Raw genomic sequence first — 21,139 nt, forward strand, 5'->3', positions numbered from 1 at the left:
GTCTGAGCCGTTGAATTGAGATTCTACTTTGTCTCTGTACTGGCGCTTAGCTTGTTTGATAGCCTTGCGGAGGGAATAGCTGCACTGTTTGTATTCAGCCATGTTACCAGACACCTTGCCCTGATTAAAAGCAGTGGTTCGTGCCTTCAGTTTCACACGAATGCTGCCATCAATCCAAGGTTTCTGGTTAGGGAATGTTTTAATCGTTGCTATGGGAACGACATCTTCAACTCACGTTCTAATGAACTCGCACACCGAATCAGCGTATTCGTCAATGTTGTTGTCTGACGCAATACGAAACATCTCCCAGTCCACGTGATGGAAGCAGTCTTGGAGTGTGGAGTCAGCTTGGTCGGACCAGCGTTGGACAGACCTCAGCGTGGGAGCCTCTTGTTTTAGTTTCTGTCTGTAGGCAGGGATCAACAAAATGGAGTCGTGGTCAGCTTTTCCGAAAGGGGGCGGGGCAGGGCCTTATATGCGTCGCGGAAGTTAGAGTAACAATGATCCAGGGTCTTTCCACCCCTGGTTGCGCAATCGATATGCTGATAAAATTTAGGGAGTCTTGTTTTCAGATTAGCCTTGTTAAAATCCCCAGCTACAATGAATGCAGCCTCCGGATAAATCGTTTCCAGTTTGCAGAGAGTTAAATAAAGTTCGTTCAGAGCCATCGATGTGTCTGCTTGGGGGGGGATATATACGGCTGTGATTATAATCGAAGAGAATTCTCTTGGTAGAGAGAACTGATTGCCTGGGGGTCTGTTTCAGCACTAGCCATTTCCATTTCTTCAAGCCCCCATCATTATAAGGAAACAATACTATGCTTGATGCCATGCAGGGCACAGACTGCACGGCTAATGCTGGAACTCATCTGCCATCAGGCTAACATGAACTCGACTGAGTAAACTCTATGGACAGTAATACTGAGAAGCCATGCAAAGAAAGAGGGGGGGGAAAAGCAGCATGTACTCTCTCATGCTTCAGAAATCCACTTAAAGGAATCATCATTATGGGGGCTTAGGAATGAAGAATGACACAGGGCCTCTAAAAGTCGTACATTTGATTTTGAATCAGGAGCGGTGAATCTCAATAGAATATTACTTAATTCCCACTGGTCTGAAAGAACTGGTCAGGAGACTGCAGGTAAAGGAAAGAATACGTATGACTATTGAGATGCATTTCCCAAAACATATAGGCTACAGCAAAGGGAAAGAGGCCGCTTCCAACCCTACAATGCTCGAGTCTCACAAGATATGCTGCCAACATCTTATGAAATCCAATCAAGGCCAAAGGAAAATCTTTGAAAAGAGCCACCCTGGTTCCTCAAGTGAATTCTTTGAAAAAGCAGATGATTGGGCAAGGTTTTTCTATTTAGCCTGTGTGAGGGTGGGGAGCTGTGTACCTGCGGGGTGCTTAAGCCTATGCCCATGTTAAACCCAGTCCGAAAATTTCCTCTGATACAAGGAGTAACAGACAGTGAAAATAGATTAGTGAGACCCCGCTTGCCCAGTCACTGCACTACAGGAGCTGACATGTTTGCAGAAACAGAGGCGCTGACTGCCCCACCACCCTATGTTAGTACCTAGAGAGTAGGAGCTAGTGCCTACGTAGTAGAAAGGGCTAAACTGTTCATTGGGGTCTGCATAGACATCTGTTAGTTGACCCCTCCAGGCCTCAGTTTTACAGAAAGGACTACTGAAACAAAACAAAAAAAAGCAACTTACAGGCAATTACGTTTGAATTAGATGTGATAAAACCAGCAAATCTAGTTCGGTAAACAAAAACATGCCAGTGGTCTCTCTAAACCCTACAGCCAGTAAACTTGGCCAACACATCTAACCACACATAGAAGAGGAGACTTCCCTACAGCTTGCATTGAAGTCAATTTGCAGTGAACCAATTGCAGGCAGTGCGGTCATAAAACTACGTTAATCTATTTTCCATCTTTTTAAGTTTAAAATCCCTTGATATCTTCATGTGTCCTCCTGCTGCCCTCAGACTAAAATAGCTACACCACGTGTTCATTTGAGTCAAGTTTGTTTTTATGAGTAACACGGACGTACATGCTCATCTCATGTGTATTTAAGTAGATGGGTGACTTGTTAATGTTTTTTATTGTGCATGGTGCACTGTTGACTTCCACAAGTAGCTGTATGACTATTCAAAATAAATATAGCTGATATGCTAAAAAATAGTTTTACATAAGGTGGGGGAAATAAGGGGGTCTTGGGTTCCAAAGAAACAGACACTATAGCAGTGTGTTCAACAAGTAACTTGATTACCTCTGAAAGAGGATGAGGACTCTCCCCTGTGAGAGTGTGTATAGTGGTGGTCTGTGTGTCTGTAGTTGGTCTGTGTTTGTAAAGTTGTGGTGACTAGCTGGTCAGCTAAAAGTCAGTAGTTCACGTCCAGCGCTCCGTCCCAAAAGAGGCGCTGCACATCCAACATGGCAGCCAGCTCCAGAACGTGCTTCCGCAGGAAGCTGCTCTCCACCGTGTCCTGTTTAGGTAGCTGAGGGTACGATTCTGGGAAGCTCCTGGACTCCTGCAAAAGGCAGACAGAGAGAGACGGATATTACATTTACCCCCAAATGATCATAACTTCTGTAAATAACTATGGGAGATGTGAATAACTATGGGAGATGTAACTAAGTACCAAAGGCACAGTAAAACCGATTTACCTGGAAGAGCTTGTGCATTCTCAGTGTAGCCGAGCAGAACACAAAGCGGATCAGTAACAACCGAAGGAACTCGTCACCGTAGAACTGTAGAAATGCTTGGTCTGTGAAGGAGACATTCCACCGCTATGGTTGTGACATTTGCACTTAAAATGACAAAACGTATCACAGAATTGACAAAAAAATAAGTACCTATCGCTCGTGAGCGTGTAATCATCTGGCCAATGTCACGGAACACCTTGCATAGAAACTCCTCAGCCTTCTCCCACAATCCTTGGCGAAGGCTGCTCAGGCCACACACGGACAGGAAAGCCAGAAGGGGGCAGTACAGGAAGAGTGTGAAGAGGCTGCCGCGTTGGGACTGGTCTGCGAGAAGGAGACAGAGGGTGACAGAGATGAGGCATTTATACAACAGTCTTTCTCAGAACACCTACAAAAACTATGTCTCATCTCACATGGCTTATTCGGACCACACAGTTCTAAACCAATCAATAAAATGTATTCAAATTATTGCAGAATCCAATGGAAAATAAGTAGGCCTAAACAAGGACAACGGCTGGTTTTAATAGGCCAACACATGGGAGAATCAACTGACGAGCTCTGAGAGCCATTTTCTAGGATAGTTTACACACTTTAATTGCAGACTTCAACAATGAAAGTAACTGACTGTTGCCTGTAACATGCTAATTAAGAGGAGTACTTGTCACTGTTCTATCCGGCTACCACCCGGTATTCTACCCTGCACCTATGTACATAGTCATTGAACATTGGTCACTTTAATACATGTTTACTTACTGTTTTACCAACTTCATATTTACATACTGTATTCTAGTCAAGGCTCATCCTATACAACTACTGCTGTACACACCTTTTCTATTCATATACTGTCCATACTGTCTATACACACCATTATACAATATGTATATACAGTGCCTTCAGAAAGTATTCATACCACTTGACTTATTCCACATTTTGTTGTGTTACAGCCGGAATTCAAAATTGATTAAACATAAAAATTGTTCTCACCCATCTACACACACACACACAATACCCCATAATGACAGAGTGAAAACATATTTTTAGACATTTTTGCCAATTTATTGGAAATGAAATACAAAAATATCTCATAAGTATTCCCACCCCTGAGCCAATACATATTAGAATCACGTTTGGCAGCGATTACAGCTGTGAGTCTTTCTGGGTAAATCTAGGTGCTTTGGACACCTGGATTGTACAATATCCAAGCTCTGTCAAATATTTCTTTCTTTTTATTTAACCCTTATTTAACTAGGCGAGTCAGTAAAGAACAAATTCTCATTTACAATGACGGCCTACCCCAGCCAAATCCTAACGACGCCGGGCCGCTCTATGGGACTCCCAATCACTGCCGGTTGTGATACAGTCTGAAATCGAATATGAAGTCGATCATTGCCAGACAACCATTTTCAAGTCTTGCAAAGATTTTCAAGCAGATTTACTTCAAAACTCCGCCACTCAGTGTCACGTTCGTTGTATGGATGAGACCAAGGCGCAGCGTGAGATGAATACATCTTCTTATTTAATGAAACGAAGAACACTCAAACAAACTTACAAAATGAACATGAAGCTATATATGAAAAGTGCAGACACAGGCAACTAACACATAGACATAGATAATCATCCACGAAATACTCAAGGAATATGGCTGCCTAAATATGGTTCCCAATCAGAGACAACGATAAACAGCTGCCTCTAATTGAGAACCAATCTAGGCAACCATAGACATACAAAACCCCTAGACAGGACAAAAACATATAATCTCCCATATCACACCCTGACCTAATCAAAATAATAAAGAAAACAAAGATAACTAAGGTCAGGGCGTGATACTCAGGAACATTCACGGTCTTCTTGGTAGGCAACTCCAGTGTAGGTCTGCTCTTGTGATTTAGGTTATTGTCCAGCTGAAAGGTGAATTCCTCTCCCAGTGTCTGGTGGAAAGCAGACTGAATATGGGGTGTGGTACTCAGTAATGTGTTGTGTTGTATTTTCCCCAAACATAACACTTTGTATTCAGGACAAAAAGTGAATTCCTTTGCCACATTTTATGCAGTATTACTTTAGTGCCTTGTCGCAAACAGAATGCATGCTTTGGAATATTTTTATTCTGTGCAGGCTTCCTTTTCACTCTGTCAATTAGGTTATTATTATGGAGTAACTACAATGTTGATCCATCCTAATTTTTCTCTTATCACAGCCATTAAAGTCTAACTGTTTTAAAGTCACCACTGGCCTCATGATGAAATCCCTGAGCGGTTTCCTTCCTCTCCAGCAACCGAGTTAGGAATGATGCTTATATCTTTGTAGTGACTGGGTGTACTGATACACCATCCAAAGTGTAATTCATAACTTCACTATGCTTGAAGGGATATTTGATGTCTGCTTTACAAAAAAAAGCAGTTATTTACCATTGGAAAACCTCTCGGGTCTGTGGTTGTATCATTTTTAATTAATAAGTCAAACATTTGAACAGCATAATTCCACTTTGATATTATGCGGTATTCTGTGTAGGTCAGTGACCCCCCAAAAATTAATTTATTTAAAAATTAATCTAAATTTAGTACATTTCAAATTCAGGCAACAAAATATGGAAAAAGTCAAGGGATGTGAATAGTTTCTGAAGACATTGTATAATTATATTCTGGTGTCTGACATTGGAAAAAGTCAAGGGATGTGAATAGTTTCTGAAGACATTGTATAATTATATTCTGGTGTCTGACATTGCTCGTTCTGATATTTCTTAGTTACTTTTTTTTCTGGATTATGTGTATATTCTGTCTTTATTTATTTTAATTATTGAGGTATTACTGCACTGTTGGAGCTAGAAACACAAGCATTTTGCTGCACGTGAGACAACATCTGCAAATTTGTGTATGCGACCAATAAACTTATTTGATTTTGATTTGATACAAAGCTAAAGTAATAGTGACAAACAAACCTTGCATGCTCTGTGGATAGACTGTGGGAGATAGAAGACACACCAGCGGCTGACCAAAGAGATTGGTGAAATTCTACATGGAGATACAAAAAAGCATTAAATATCAGCATTAGTAACTATCACACCAGAATGAATTCCCAGAAGGAATAGCCCATTTTTCCATAAATGCATCTTAAAATGAGTCAAACAAGTTGTTAACAAAAGGTGATCCCCTAAGTAAGCACAACATGCCCTGTTCTCCATCTTGACTCCATATCTTGAATACTGGTGCTCCCCCAGCGTTGTGTTTTGGCACCTTGATTATTTTGTTTTTATACAACTAATAATAATAAGACGAAAATCCAGTGAACTACCATCAACCAATTTAAGTATGCTGATGAAAATCTTAATGAAAACAATTTGTAGAGTGTTTTGGCAATGTCTGAAAAGCGCCTCAAAGTTACCATTATCTTAACACATTTGTTTTTCATTGTGATGAATGTAATTCTCACCAACCTTATAGGCTGTGCTGTTGGAGGAGTCCACAATGACAAAGAGAGGCTTCCGAGTGAAAGGGAACAAGTCCCCAGGGTGAAGGCTAAGGCATACAGGAGTCAACAGTCATTGCATGTACACACGCACACATTGTACAAACAACCATTTCTGGCAAATATCATAGAGTGTGTTTAGAAATAACATGGGCTGTGCGAAAAGTTCAATGTAACTTTTTAAAGGCCAATACTGTACATGCATCTCATGTCTGCCAAACGTTAGAAAACATTGAGGACAGTGGACTGTCAGCGCCTGATCTTTACCAGTGCATCTCTTTTTGGGCTTGGTTCCTTTTCTGCCCCGTCTCCCCGTTTACCACATCACGGTTCGTGTTGGTGAGGACTCCTCCAAAGTCATATGGTCCTGATAGAAAGACAAAGTTAAATACATTTTTGGGAAGAAATGATTAGATTAATTTCAGCTCCTGCTTCAAGAAGCTGACCAGTGAGTGCGTGTGTGTTTACAAAATGCTGGTGTACCCTCAAAATCCAAGCATCCAGTAGGGAAGACTCCAGTAGCTGAAAGATAGACGAGCAGCACACTGTTCACTGGCAACTCCTACAAAACAACACCACCTCAAATCAGCCAATACCATCCTAAATGTTTTGAGCTTGGTCAAACCTACATTAATGTATTTAAAATATAAGGTAAACTCACCCCATTCCGTACACATGTGCGCAACCGCAACATTCAAACGAGGCTACAAAGAAAACTAATGGGACTGTAGCGACTGTGTTGATGTCAAAATCGGGGGTGTGAACTAGGTTTCTATTCAAGCGTTGATCGACATGCTAATGGCTCGATACTATTGGAGAAAAGTTGAAAAAACTGACCCTTGTTGGGGATGAATTAGAATAGTTGGGTAACACAGATAAGATGTTTTATTTTCAGTATATGCTTGTGAGTTACTTCTTAATGTATCTTGTTGTACTATAGTGGTGGCCATTTGCAGTTATCCTTTCTCGGTCAGGGTTCAGTTACTTGGACCACAGAGAGGGGAGAGGTCAAGCTTGTCTTCATATGTAAACATATCTTTTCAACCATGTGAAGGGGTGATTGAGGGGGAACCAATTATCTCTTGGCCCCACAATGTCTGTGTGCCTGTCACTGTGTCTCTGTGATCTTGTCCAGGAGGGGTGTATTTGATATATGCTAGTGGATGAGGTAATGTCTTGGTACTATGTTGATAATTTATAGCTAATGCTGTCTGGCTATGGGATACTCCTCTCTCAAGTAAAGTCTTCCTTTGTAATGTTCCTAAGATCTGTTATTCGTCATGTGAGTTGAGATGGGTGTGTCTTGGCTATAAATGATACTAAGAACTGTTTTGTAAGCACTCTCAGAGAATTCATTTATAGACACTGAATTAATCTGAGAGTCACAGGGTTGTGATGGAGCTCATATAATTAAAGATGGACTTTATGATAACTCTGACTTGTGTGTGGTTTGCTCTCATGATTTGGTAATACAGGAAATTTCCACTACACCCTCCGCTACATCTTGACGTGTCATGTCGTAACGTACAGCACACATAAAGCAACTATTTCTGTCTTACAATCTCTCTCCACCAGGTGTAGCACTTCTCTCATCGTTTAAAAACAAGAAATGGACAGTGACGGGGGTAAGGGGTGGATACCTAGTCATTTTTTGCGTCATCATTGCATGCGATCATCATTCTCAAAGCCACTGTTTACTTCTAAGATCACTTTAGCACCGCCCTAAAAACCCGATTCAAATTCGACACAAACCTTCAAATAGGTATGTAATGACACATTATATAAACTCTTTATAGTGTTTTATTTTCATTTTAGAGGTGATAAGGTGATAAGTTGGACAGATCGAGTGAAAAAAAGCCATTTTCCCACACAACATCTCTCCTTCTCAATATCACGGATTAGTTTCGCTTCCCCACACTCCATTTTTAAAAAGACCCGACGGGGCTCATTGCCTTCTTGAATCATCCAGAAACGGGCAGCGTGGGGGTCATGGAATTGATTCTGTTGGAAAGGGGAGAAATTGTGCTTTACAATGGTATTGACATTACAGTTGATCTGGAAGTATTACGTTTTTGGGGTGCTAAAATAAGGGCAATTGTACGGACCAAGGCGATGTATGAGTTTACGTTACATTTAAAGAAAATATATATATATTTACAGTGTTAAATAAACATATGTGAGAACAATATTTTTGGAGAATTGTTTTTTAATTTTGGCTTTATAATAAGGTTGGTTTGCAACATGGAAAATAGTTGTGGAAATCTGTTGCACCTTAAGTTGACTAAAAAAAATCCACAATGCTATGGGCTGACTGACTGGCTAGCTAGCTAGCAAACGTAGCTACACATAATAATACCAAAGACAATATTAGCATGTAAATTAGCTAGTAAGTGCAGCTTGTTTAGGTGATTTTACAGCTATCAATTTAGGAGTCTACAATATCACCATGTTCAACCTGCAGATCAATGTTCCTCACAGAGTGGAGTCTGACATTAGCAATGGCAGATATACTTTTGAGGAGATGGGAAACGTTGCCATTGCTACGGCAATGGGCTGTGCGGTGCATTCTGGGCGATTCTGGGACAAGTACCACTCTTCTTCAAGGAGTGAATGGGAGTCTATTGGGTGCTAGCTCAAAACCCAACATTAGCACAAATTTAGTCAACAACAAGTACAACATTACAAATCTTTTCAGAGATGTGAGATAATTAACTTGCTATCTGTAATATAGTATCGCTTTCGAATCGTGACATTACGGAAAATAGACACGCTCCTCGACATAAACACTGACTTTGAGAAGGGATTGTATGGCGATTAGCTTAACAACCGCGTGACGCAGAATGACAAAATTAACGCAATTGGTCAACAGTCTGTGGGTGGGGCGTTAAACATTCCTTCATTCATTGGATTCCTATCTCCTTTCTATAATATATCTGGCAACGACACCATGCAATGCACCCTGGACTAAAGAGGTAGACAAATAGGAAAAAAAGTGCTAGACCCTCTGTTAAATTGCACATTTCTCGAGGTAGGAATATCACTCGAATGAGCCATTGCTCATATTTTAGAGAAGACATCTTCCTGAGTTATGACATCTGTCAGTATTGAAATCTGACATGTATGATATACGTTTTAGTGATCTAAAATTCATATCGCTGTTAACTTCCAGTGTAGTGAGAGCGAATTTATCACAATGCTACGTCATACCAGATGGATTTCTGCCTGCTTTAACGCCAATAACTCAGATACACATGAAAACATGAAATGACCCAGGGAATTGATAGAACCTTCCATTTTGTTGAATTGTGATAGGATTCCATTGGGATGTACTCTAAAACAGGATATGTTGTTTCTTCCGTTCAGCGGTTACATTTCCATTGGGTAAGACTTGATTTCATGTAAAATTATCTGAGGTAAGCTAGACTGATCATTTTTAGCACAGGACAGTACCACTAAAATGGACTACATAAAAGCTACATAAAAGCTACTTGCAATTTCCAAAAACCACCAGAGCTTAAAAAAGGCAGATACAGGTGGGGGTGATGAAAAATAGATTAAAAGTAGCAGCAACTTTGTTCAGCTCAGCCAAGCATGGCTAAGCCTACATTTTGGAACAAGAAGGCAGAGCAGAGGGGACAGTGGGGGAGACAGTCAGTTGGAGACTGACCTTAAAGGAGGCAGATAAAAAGGTGAAGAGCTGGCTGAACGTTGGCTTGTACAGCAGGTACTTGTGTGGGTTCTCTCTCTTGGCTGGCTTCTCGCTGGGTTCCTGTGAAGGAAGACATGGGGTAAGGGCCTGTGAAGGAAGACAGTGAGTAAGCAGCTGTTTAAAGGACAGGTTTCATGCAGGGTTGCCAGCGCTGCCTTTCGCCCGAAATCGCATGAGACTTTTACATTTGCAATATTCTGGATGTGTCGTTGTCCACAAGACATTCATGTAATAAGCATTTTCAGTATTCCCCCTCACCAATGTTCCATGTTTAGATGTCGTTGTAGCCAGGTTGACTGGTTCCCGCTCCAAAGCTTGGAGAATGCGGAACATATCGATGGTTAGCTCACTGAACTTCACCTGACAAACAGAAAAGAATATAGTTTAGAATGTGGGTCTACAGACTGGTCTAGGGGTTGTTTTAGGGCTGGGCTTTAGCCTAGAATGTATGCGTTCAAACACCTGGTTGTTGCAGTTGCCAATGATTAGTGCATCTGCAAGGGTGAGCTGACCAACCACCATGCCCTGTTCCAACGGAGACATGCCCCCCTCCTGTAGCCGATTGGATATGACGACCACAGTATTTTCATTGTTCAGCACCACAACTGGGTCTGCCTGCTCACAGAATCAAACACACTTTACAATGTGTGGTACACATTATCTTTCACTAAAATTAAAGACTTACAGAAATGTACAATCATAATCCCCCCTCCAAAATCCAGAATGAAATACAATACTTCATGTTGAATAGGTTAGTCACTGGTGTATGTACTTTAGTAATGGTCGTTGGGCAACATCCTTCTTTTCAAATGTTTGCTGACCTGTGGAGGCCTCCTTTAAGTGCTGCTATATCCTTCATTCATAAGTTATGATGACATTTCCCCCTTTCATAGTAGGCAATAGGCAGTAGAAACAGAAGGTAAAATGCATCAGGTGATTCAGTGGGTTATTCTTTGGGATCTGACCTCCAAAAAAGCTGCCACTTCCTGTAAGACCAGATTCCATTCTAATTGATCTTCTGTGTTGAATCGCTGCGTATAGTCCTCAATTTCCTCTGACAGCTCCTACAGGAGGGGAGACAGATATTATGTACACAAAGATACTAATGCATGTACAGTTTAAAAACTATTGCTGCTTGTAGGATCTTAAAGGAAATATACTTCAATTACAGTCATAGGTTTACCAGAATAAACATTTCAGGCTGAAACTTGTGTTCTTTGTTCCTGTGTTTTCTGCATTCCACTTCCTACTAAACCCCAATATAATAAAACAATACAAAAAAAGGCCTAAATAAATACAAATGAGATTGAAAGATTCAGAAATTCCTCTGGTTCTTGTTTGTTTTTCTCAGGTTTCTTACCTTGATCAGCACTTTCACTAGGTCCATCTTGTTCAGAAGTAAACAAACTACAATGTAGCGGGCATAATACCGGAGTTTCTTCACTACCAACTCAGGCCTAACATGAGGTGCGGAGACAATAGAAGGAGAGTTGTGTTACAATCTAAGCAAAATACAGTGAGTCATCCCTGGTAAGCACAAAAACACACAAGTAAAATGTTTTGCACCAGGACTAAATTAATCTAGCTTTTGGAACATTCACGCAGTCATCAACCATTTTGTCACTGCAGGAATTCTACCATTACAGTGCATTTGGAAAGTATTCAGATCCCTTCACTTTTTACGCATTTTGTTACAGCCTTATTCTTAAAAATGTTTAAGAATTTCCCCCCTCATCAATCTACACACACACACACACACACACACACACACACAAAATCCCATAATGACAAAGTAAAAACAGGTTTTTAGAAATTATCGCTAATATTTTTTTTTTTTCAACTCTGGTCTGTTGAAACTAAGATTGAACACTTTGCCACTGAATGCCAAGTGTGAAGTCTGGAGGAAACCTGGCATCATACCCACGGTGAAGCATGGTGGTGGCAGCATCATGCTGTGGGGATGTTTTTCAACTGAAGGGATTGGGAGACTAGCCAGGATCGAGTCAAAAATTAACTGTGCAAAGTACAGAGCGATCCTGGATGAAAACCTGCTCCAGAGCGCTCAGGATCTCCAACTGGGGCGACGGTTCACCTTCAACAGGACAACATCCCTAAGCACACAGCCAAGTCAACGCAGGAGTGGCTTCGGGACAAGTCTCTGAATGTCCTTGAGTGGCAAAGCCAAAGCCCGGACATGAACCCGATCGAACATCTCTGGAGACCTGAAAATAGCTGTGCAGCGACGCTTTCCATTCATCATGACAGAGCTTGAGAGGATAGGATCTGCCAAGAAGAATTGGATACACTCCCCAAATACAGGTGTGCCAAGTTTGTAGTGTCATACCCAAGAAGACTCAAGGCTGTAATCGCTGCCAAAGGTGCTTCAACAAAGTACTGAGTAAAGGGTCTGAATACTTACGTAAATGTGAGATGTCCTTTAAGTGCCTTTTGGCAAACTCTAAGCGGGCTGTCATGTGCCTTTTACTGAGGAGTGGCTTCCATCTGGCCACTCTACCATAAAGGCCTGATTGGTGGAGTGCTACAGAGATCGAGTTCAGGGAAAAGAGAGAGAGAGATACAGCTGCATGTAAGCTCTCACATTTTCCAACATGTTTTTTACAAAAATATATATTTGGAGTTAGATAAACTTGAATTTTTTTGGAAGGGACATATATAGGATGTTACCCTCCACAGCATAAACTTCACTCCAGATCAAAACTCCAAACATACAACCTAATTTTGGACAAAATTACCTGGAAGGATTAATACTATCAAGGACACCATCAAACCTGGAACTGAGACAGACCAGACAGACCAGATACAACTTCAATTAGCACTGAGGTGTGAAGTGAGAGGTGTCGAAGCCTTTGGGCCCAACAAATGGCAGGCTACCCCACCCAAATCCGGAGTCCTTGAAACCACATCCTGCTCAGAGACCATCCACTGGCATTTGCTCCAAGAATTCTGCCTCCAGAAATAAAAGCTTCTCCCTAGTGGGTGTGACACTTATTCCCGTTGCCTGCTGCACTGCTGCTTGGAATCCACCTGGCGATCTGTTCACCGTCTGCCCTGTCTCCTCCTGTCTGGTACATGTACCCCCACCACACTCCCCCCTCTCCTCTCGCTCTCCTTCAGCACACACTCACAGGTGGGGTGAGTGATTCTGAACTTACAATGGCTAGCCCCAAGTCGTTATATTGTATTTCTTGTGCATTTTGCTATTTGCCTCATGACTCCTGCATGCTCTGTTGACTATGAACTTTCTTGTTTACTGACTAGCCCTGATGCTTCTCCCTCTTTCCCCACTGCCCCGCTACATAGGTTCTCCCTGCAGGAGGTCACTGAGTCCAAGGTGCTAAAGGAGCATCTTAAACTTGACCCCAAAATGACATCTGGGTCAGATGGTTTAAACCCTTTACTCTTTAAAGGTTTCTGCCCCTATCATCGCCAAGGTTAAATCTGACCTTTTTAACCAGTCTCTCCTCTCTGGGGAGAGACAGCCTCCCATTGCTTGGAAGGCAGCCACAGTTCATCCATTATTTAAAAGGGGGAGATCAAGATGATCCTAACTGTTATAGGCCTATTTCTATTTTGCCTTATTTATCAAAAGTGTTGAAAAAAACTTGTCAATAATCAACTGACTGGCTTACTTGATGTTTATAGTATTCTCTCTGGTATGCAATCTGGTTTCCACTCAGGTTATGGATGTGTCACTGCAACCTTAAAGGTCCTCAATGATGTCACCATTGCCCTTGATTCTAAGCAATGTTGTGCTGCTATTTTTATTGACTTGGCCAAAGCTGTTGATACGGTAGACCATTCCAATCTTATTGGCCGGCTAAGGAGTATTTGTGCCTCGGGGGGGTCTTTGGCCTGGTTTGCTAACTACCTCTCTCAAAGAGTGCAGTGTAAAAAGCAGGGATGCAAACTGGTGAGGGCCCAAAAAGGTGACATATTTTCATTGCACTGAAACACAAAACATCCCTGCTGAGGGGATTTTTATTTTAAATCAGCTTTAAAATTCTAATTTCTAGTGACTTTTAGGCTGAATCCCTTCTTGAAATGCAGGTTAACTGTGTACTAATTAAACAACAGAATATTATCTATATGATCAGTTTCTGTTTGTAAAGTGGTTAATGTGAACCTAACTCACAACTAAACATTTTAAGGAAAACAATTCAATGTTATTTCAAATCAAATGTTATTTGTCACATGCACCGAATACAACAGGTGTAGATCTTACAGTGAAATGCTTACTTACACGCCCTAACCAACAATGCAATTAAAAAATAAATAATAATAACAATATCAAATAAAAGTAACAAATAATTAAAGAGCAGCAGTAAAATAACAATAGCGAGGCTAGGCTATTTACGATTTAAGATTTGAGGACCAATGCCAAATATTTTTAGTCTCCTGAGGGGGAATAGGTTTTGTTGTGCCCTCTTCACAACTGTCTTGGTGTGCTTGGACCATGTTAGTTTGTTGTTGATGTGGACACCAAGGAACTTGACACTCTCAACCTGCTCCACTATAGCTCCGTCGATGAGAATGGGATGTGCTCGGTCCTCCTTTTCCTGTAGTCCACAATCATCTCCTCCTCACGTTGAGGTAGAGGTTGTTGTCCTTGCACCACACGGTCAGGTCTCTGACCTCCTCCCCATAGGCTGTTGTGTCATCGACAACCTTAATGATGGTGTTGGAGTTGTACCTGGCCGTGCAGTCACGAGTGAACAGGGAGAACAGGAGGGGAATGAGCACGCACCCCTGAGGGGCCCCCGTGTTGAGGATCAGTGTGGCCGACGTGTTGTTGCCTACCCTTACCAACTGGGGCCACCCATCAGGAAGTCCAGGATCCAGTTGTAGAGGGAGGTGTTGAGTCCCAGGGTCCTTAGCTTAGTGATGAGCTTTGAGGGCACTATGGTGTTGAACGCTGACCTGTAGTCAATGAATAGCATTTTCACATAGGTGTTCCTTTTGTCCAGGTGGGAAAAGGCAGTGTGGAGTGCAATAGAGATAGAGATTGCATCATCTGTGGATCTGTTAGGGCGGTATGCAAATTGGAGTGGGTCTAGGGTTTCTGGGATAATGGTGTTGATGTGAGCCATGACCAGTCTTTCAAAGTACTTCATGGCTACAGACTTGAGTGCTACGGGTCGGTAGACATTTAGGCAGGTTACCTTGGTGTTCTTGGGCACAGGGACTATGGTGGTCTGCTTGAAAAATGGTATTACAGACTCAGACAGGGAGAGGATGAAAATGTCAGTGAAGACATTTGTTAGAAGGTCAGCGCATGCTCGGAGTATACATCCCGGTAATCCGTCTGGCCCTGCGGCCTTGTGAATGTTGACCTATTTAAAAAGGTCTTACTCACATCGGCTGCGGAGAGCGAGATCACACAATCGTCCGGAAACGCTGACGCTCTCATGCATGTTTCAGTGTTATTTGCCTCGAAGCGAGCATAGAAGTAATTTAGCTCATCTGGTAGGCTCATGTCACTGGGCAGCTCTCTGCTGTGCTTCCCTTTGTAATCTGTAATAGTTTGCAAGCCCTGCCACATCTGACGAGCGTCGGAGCCAGTGTAGTAGGATTCCATCTTAGCCCTGTATTGATGCTTTGCCTGTTTGATGGTTCGTCGGAGGGCATAGTGGGATTTATTATAAGCTTCCGGGTTGGAGTCCCGCTCCTTGAAAGCGGCAGCTCTACCCTTTAGCTCAGTGCGGATGTTGCCTGTAATCCATGGCTTCTGGTTGGGGTATGTACGTACAGTCACTGTGGGCTATTTATGAAGCCAGTGACTGATGTGGTGTACTCCTCAATGCCATCGGAAGAATCCCAGAACACATTTCAGTCTGTGCTAGCAAAACAGTCCTGTAGCTTAGCATCTGCTTCATCTGATTACTTTTTTATTGACTGAGTCACTGGGTCTTCCTCCTTTAATTTTTGCTTGTAAGGAGGAATCAGGAGGATAGAATTATGGTCACATTTACCAAATGGAGGGCGAGGGAGAACTTTGTCCGTCTCTGTGTGTGGAGTAAAGGTGGTCTAGAGTTTTTTTCCCTCTGGAAACATTTAACATGCTGGTGGAAATATGGTAAAAGGATTTAAAGTTTCCCTCCATTAAAGTCCCCGGCCACTAGGAGCGCCTCTGGATGAGCGTCTTCCTGTTTGCTTATGGCCGTATACAGCTCATTAAGTGTGGTCTTAGTGCCAGCATCGGTCTGTGGTGGTATGTAGACAGCTACGAAAAATACAGATAAAAACTCTAGGTAGATAGTGTGGTCTATAGCTTATCATGACCTCAGGCGATCAAAACCTCAAGACTTCCTTAGATATCGTGCACCAGCTGTTGTTTACAAATATACATAGACCGCCACCCTCACAGTCTTACCAGAGGCTGCTGTTCTGTCCTGCCGATACAGTGTAAAACCCGACAGCTGTATGTTGTTCATGTCATCGTTCAGCCATGACTCAGTGAAACATAAGATATTACAGTTAATGTCCTGTTGGTAGTTTTATCTTGCTTGTAGGTCATCAATTTTATTTTCCAATGATTGCATGTTTGCCAATAGAACGTCATAGCAGTGGAGGTTTAGTCACTTGCCTACGAATTCTCAGCAGGCAGCCTGTTCCCGGAAAAGCAGTATATCCTTCACATCGGACTCGTCAGACTCATTAAAGGAATTATTATTATTTTCTGTTTAGTGTTGTGTTGCACCTTACAGGACTGTTCGTTGGTTGTTTATTGATTTGTTTCAGTGTTCATTAAAATATTTAAAATATGAACACTTACCACGCTGCGCATTGGTCCGATCCTTGCGACTCCTCGTCAGAAGAAGAGGACGAGATCCGTTACACCAGCGCCATTCTATCATGTTCTATTTGCTGCCTAGACTTTACTGCAAATGACCCTCAAGTCCACAGAATAAACAATACATTAACATTTTATACGGGTTTATGTAGTCGAGTCAATATAATGCCACATACATTTTAGGTCAATATTTCTCAAAGGATGGAGTTATTTCCAGATATTCGGGAAAGTTAGCTAGCTAACTCATTGATCCAGCTTTCAGGAACAGTCCCTCTGATGCTGTACTGCCCAACAGAACAGAACATTCATAGGTAATACATTTCAGAGGTGAAGTTAAACTAAACCCAAATAGAACTCTCCTTTCCTATACCCACATACATTTTCACAACACTTTCTTTTAAAAATATATGAATTGCAAACATAAAAACATAAGGTAAATGGTGGCAGAAAACAGGCCTCAGATTCCGCGTCCTAGGCCCGGAACAATCTGGGATTTATTTGACAAAGGGAGAGTACTGTAGGGAAGGAGATGGCTGGGTAGAGGGTTTTCCCCTACTTTTTCTTAGCCCGGACAAGTATTTCAAGTGCCTACTTGCGCTGTTTTGCAGCATGCTTGAGCCTTGCCCTCTTCTCCTTTCAGCTGCCGCCCTCTTGCTCTCCTGAGCACTTCCAGATGGCTGACAGCCATACTCGAGATGTCGTCTTCAGTCTTCCAGCAGACTCTGCTGCCACTGTGTCTTGTCTACTGTTCCTGCTGACCTGATGTTTCTGCAGAGCCTTTTGTCCACCTCCCCAAACCTTGCATCCTCCCATTTAAACATCTCCACTGCAGTCTTCTGCTTGGAGTGCAGGGTGTACTTCAGTCTGTCTTGCATTGAACGTTGAGATGTTCATGTTGGGGCTTCGTGTATCAATGATGTCATTCATCCAGCTAAACAAAGACTCAACCCTGGTACCATGAAAGAAGGAGAGGGCACCTTTCACCACATTACCCAGGGCTGGATACTTCAGTGTCTGGGCCAAGACATGAGCCCAGCACTCCACCATGTCATCTCCCTCTGTGAAGCTGGCCAGGCATGGATTGATGTTGTATCACATAATCAGTGCTGGCTGGTGAGAGGTGGCCCAACATTGCGCTCAGCGTCTTCAACTGGATCGCTGCCTGCGAGTGGCCTCTCAAAATCGTGTCCAGAGCAGACAGTGACCTGTGCGTGACTTTACAAGGGCAACTTCTTCTGCATGTAAAGTTCAGGGGTGGTGTAGGCTTTGGTGACCTGTTCCATGATAGACTTCAGCACCACAAAACTGACAATTACTTCATGTTTTGAAACAATGCTAGATAGTTAGTACTTAGCTATCTATGCACTAACGACTTAATGTTTTCCCTCTGTGGTTAATTTTCAGAATGAGAGAGTTAGGTGAAGACGAGGCGTTGTTTATTAAACACTTCTGCTGTAACTGGCAAACTGCTTTTCCACTCTCCGCAGTCTTTCCAGAGCGCGGTCTGATGCTGTAACTAGTAAGTTGGTCATCTCTTCGCTCTTCAGTCGCATGCTGCCTTTTGTTATTTGTTAACGATTGAGCCTTGGATACAGCCAGTATGGCTCCAAACGCGCATCACCCCCCTCAAACTTTTCTCATCTGAACAATTTTGGATTCAAAATGTGAATTTGGCAGAAAAGTGACTAGTTTGCATCCCTGATAAAGTCAGAACATCTGCTGTCTCAGCCACTGCCTGTCACCAAGGGTGTAGCCTAGGCCCCACGGTCATCTCAATTTACATCAACATAGCTCAGGCAGTAGGAAGCTCTCTCATCCATTTATATGCAGATGATACCATCTTATACTCAGCTGGCCCATCCCGGATTTTGGGTTTAAACACTCTACAATAAAGCTTTCTTAGTGTCCAACAAGCTTTCTCTGCCCTTAACCTTGTTCTGAACACCTCCAAAACAAAGGTCATGTGGTTCGGTAAGAAGAATGCCCCTCTCCCCACAGGTGTGACTACCTCATACAAGTACTTGGGCGTATGGCTAGACGGTACACTGTCCTTCTCTCAGCTCATATCAAAGCTGCAGGCAAAAGTTAAAACTAGACTTGGTTTCCTCTATCGTAATCACTCCTCTTTCACCCCAGCTGCCAAACTAACCCTGATTCTAATTTGGATTTTTTGTCATTGGCCTACACACACACAATACCCCATAATGTCAAAGTGGAATTATGTTTTTCTAAATTTTACAGATAGAAAATGAAAAGCTGAAATGTCTTGAGTTAATAAGTATTCAACCCCTTTGTTATGGGAAGCCTAAATAAGTTCAGGAGTAAAAATGTGCTTAACAAGTCACATAATAAGTTGCATGGAGTCAGTGTGTGCATAAAATAGTGTTTACCATGATTTTTGAATGACTACCCCATCTCTGTACCCCACACAATTATCTGCCAGGTCCTTCAGACCAGCAGTGAATTTCAAACACAGATTCAGCCACACAGACCCTGAAGGTTTTCCGATGCCTCGCAAAGAAAGGCACCAATTGGAATATGGGAGGGGGAAGGCAGACATTGAATATCCCTTCCAGCATGGTGAAGTTATTAATGACACTTTGGATGGTGTATCAAAGCATGTGAGCGGAGTTGAGCGCACCGCCCCATGTCCATTCCAACCGCTCCGCTAAAAAACGCTCAGCGCTCAAAAGAAGAAAAAAAGTGCAGCTCCACATTTTCTCCATTCATTAAAAATCCCAATTTAACCGAAGCATTGAAACCATAGATTTGAATGAAAGGTACTTGAATAAACATGAACAGGTGAATGTAAGAAGTGCACATCATTTCGAATAGGCTACATGTCATATTAAACAGCATAAACACACTTTCAAAATGTCAGGAGCCAGACAGGGAGCCTAAGGAGGAATGAAAATGAATTATTTATTATTTCTATTATTTCAAGGCTACAAATAAATACATTGTGAAGCATTTGTGAGTGCTACACAATAGGCTGGTAGGGACATCAATCAATCAAATGTATTTATAAAGCAAGGAATGCAAATGTAGAAGCACGGTGGCTTGGAAAAACTCCCTAGAAAGGCCAGAAAGGCCAGAACCAAGGAAGAAACCTAGAGAGGAACCTGGCTATGTGGGGGGCCAGTCCTCTTCTGGCTGTGCCGGGTGGAGATTATAACAGAACATGGCCAAAATGTTCAAACGTTCATAGATGACCAGCAGGGTCAGATAATAATAATCACAGTGGTTGTAGAGGGTGGAACAGGTCAGGAGTAAATGTCAGTTGGCTTTTCATAGCCGATCGTTCTGAGTTAGAGACAGCAGGTGCGGTAGAGAGAGAGTCAAAAACAGCAGGTCCAGGACAAAGTAGCACGTCCAGTGAACAGGGAACAGGGTTCCATAGCCGCAGGCAGAACAGTTGAAGCATTGTATTAAATTATTATAGTCTATAAATTGTGCATATAGACTGTGACTTAGAATTAAATACAAAATACATTAAAAATGACTTAGTGCCTTGGAATTCATTTTTTGATTTCATTTTTAGATACACGAGTTTGGCCAGTCTGGGGCTTCAGGCTCATGCGATGGTGCCTCGAGAGCAGGCCAGCAGCAGTTAATAACCTCTACCCACTTGCAAAGCCACTGGGGATGCAAATCACCTTTTTGCCCACTCTGTTTTACATTTTTCTATAGGTAGGCCTTAAGGTTTTTAGGCAAAATAACCCAATCAAAACAGAAAGCTCCTTGAACGTGGGAATATGCCAGGCCTAATGGGCCAAAATGAATTATGACCTATTGTATAGGTAATAGAAAAAAAAGGAATGAAACGTTTAAGATATGTTTTTCTTGCTACTCATCTTTGTATGTAATTCAGCACCTGTGTGTTCTATCAGTTTCTTTCTGAAAATATTAAGCAAACTCCATGACAGAAGCTAAAGCAAGGGGCTATAGCAGGACACAAGTATACAGCAAATGCATGCTGGGCCGGGCATGCAGTGAACGCCACTGGAGCAAAATTAGAGCGGGCAGAAGGCTGATGCTCCAACATTTGGGAATCTCGCTACACGCTCCAGTCAAATTGGGCACACTCCGCTCCAGCTCCGCTCACATACTCTGGTATCAATATACCCAGTCAGTGCAAAGATAAGCTTCCTTCCTAACTCGTTTGCCGGAGAGGAAGGACACCGCTCAGGGATTTCAGCATTAGGCCAGTGGTGATTTTAAAACAGTTACAGAGTTGAATGGTTGTGATAGGAAAAAACTGAGGATGGATCAACAACATAGTAGTTATTCCACAATACTAACCTAATTGACAGAGTGAAAAGAAGGAAGTCTTTCACAGAATAAAAATATTCCAAAGCATGCATCCTGTTTGCAACAAGGAACTAAAGTAAAACTGCAAGAAATGTGGCAAGGCAATTAACTTTTTGTCCTGAATACAAAG

At 42.2% G+C, this 21,139-nt stretch overlaps 1 protein-coding gene across 2 annotated transcripts in view; it reads right to left on the reverse strand.

Moving 5' to 3' along the window:
• Window positions 1–648: 648 nt before the first annotated feature.
• Window positions 649–21,139, reverse strand: part of LOC112234548 (protein SCAI-like) — a 51,909-nt gene continuing 31,418 nt past the window's right edge. The window contains exons 7-18 of one of the 2 annotated variants that reach the window (XM_024402716.2): window positions 11,248–11,344; window positions 10,853–10,951; window positions 10,350–10,502; window positions 10,146–10,247; window positions 9,846–9,947; window positions 6,662–6,740; window positions 6,446–6,545; window positions 6,147–6,228; window positions 5,652–5,724; window positions 2,867–3,040; window positions 2,678–2,778; window positions 649–2,541 (exon numbers count right to left, since the gene is read on the reverse strand). In XM_024402716.2, coding sequence (XP_024258484.1) covers window positions 2,392–2,541; window positions 2,678–2,778; window positions 2,867–3,040; window positions 5,652–5,724; window positions 6,147–6,228; window positions 6,446–6,545; window positions 6,662–6,740; window positions 9,846–9,947; window positions 10,146–10,247; window positions 10,350–10,502; window positions 10,853–10,951; window positions 11,248–11,344 — 1,312 coding nt within the window. In that variant the 3' untranslated portion in view covers window positions 649–2,391. Of the gene's footprint in view, window positions 2,542–2,677; window positions 2,779–2,866; window positions 3,041–5,651; window positions 5,725–6,146; window positions 6,229–6,445; window positions 6,546–6,661; window positions 6,741–9,845; window positions 9,975–10,145; window positions 10,248–10,349; window positions 10,503–10,852; window positions 10,952–11,247; window positions 11,345–21,139 lie in introns of both variants that reach the window. The other variant, XM_024402715.2, reaches the window with a different exon arrangement.

Source organism: Oncorhynchus tshawytscha, linkage group LG33, assembly GCF_018296145.1.
Source record: "Oncorhynchus tshawytscha isolate Ot180627B linkage group LG33, Otsh_v2.0, whole genome shotgun sequence".
Taxonomy (NCBI): domain Eukaryota; kingdom Metazoa; phylum Chordata; class Actinopteri; order Salmoniformes; family Salmonidae; genus Oncorhynchus; species Oncorhynchus tshawytscha.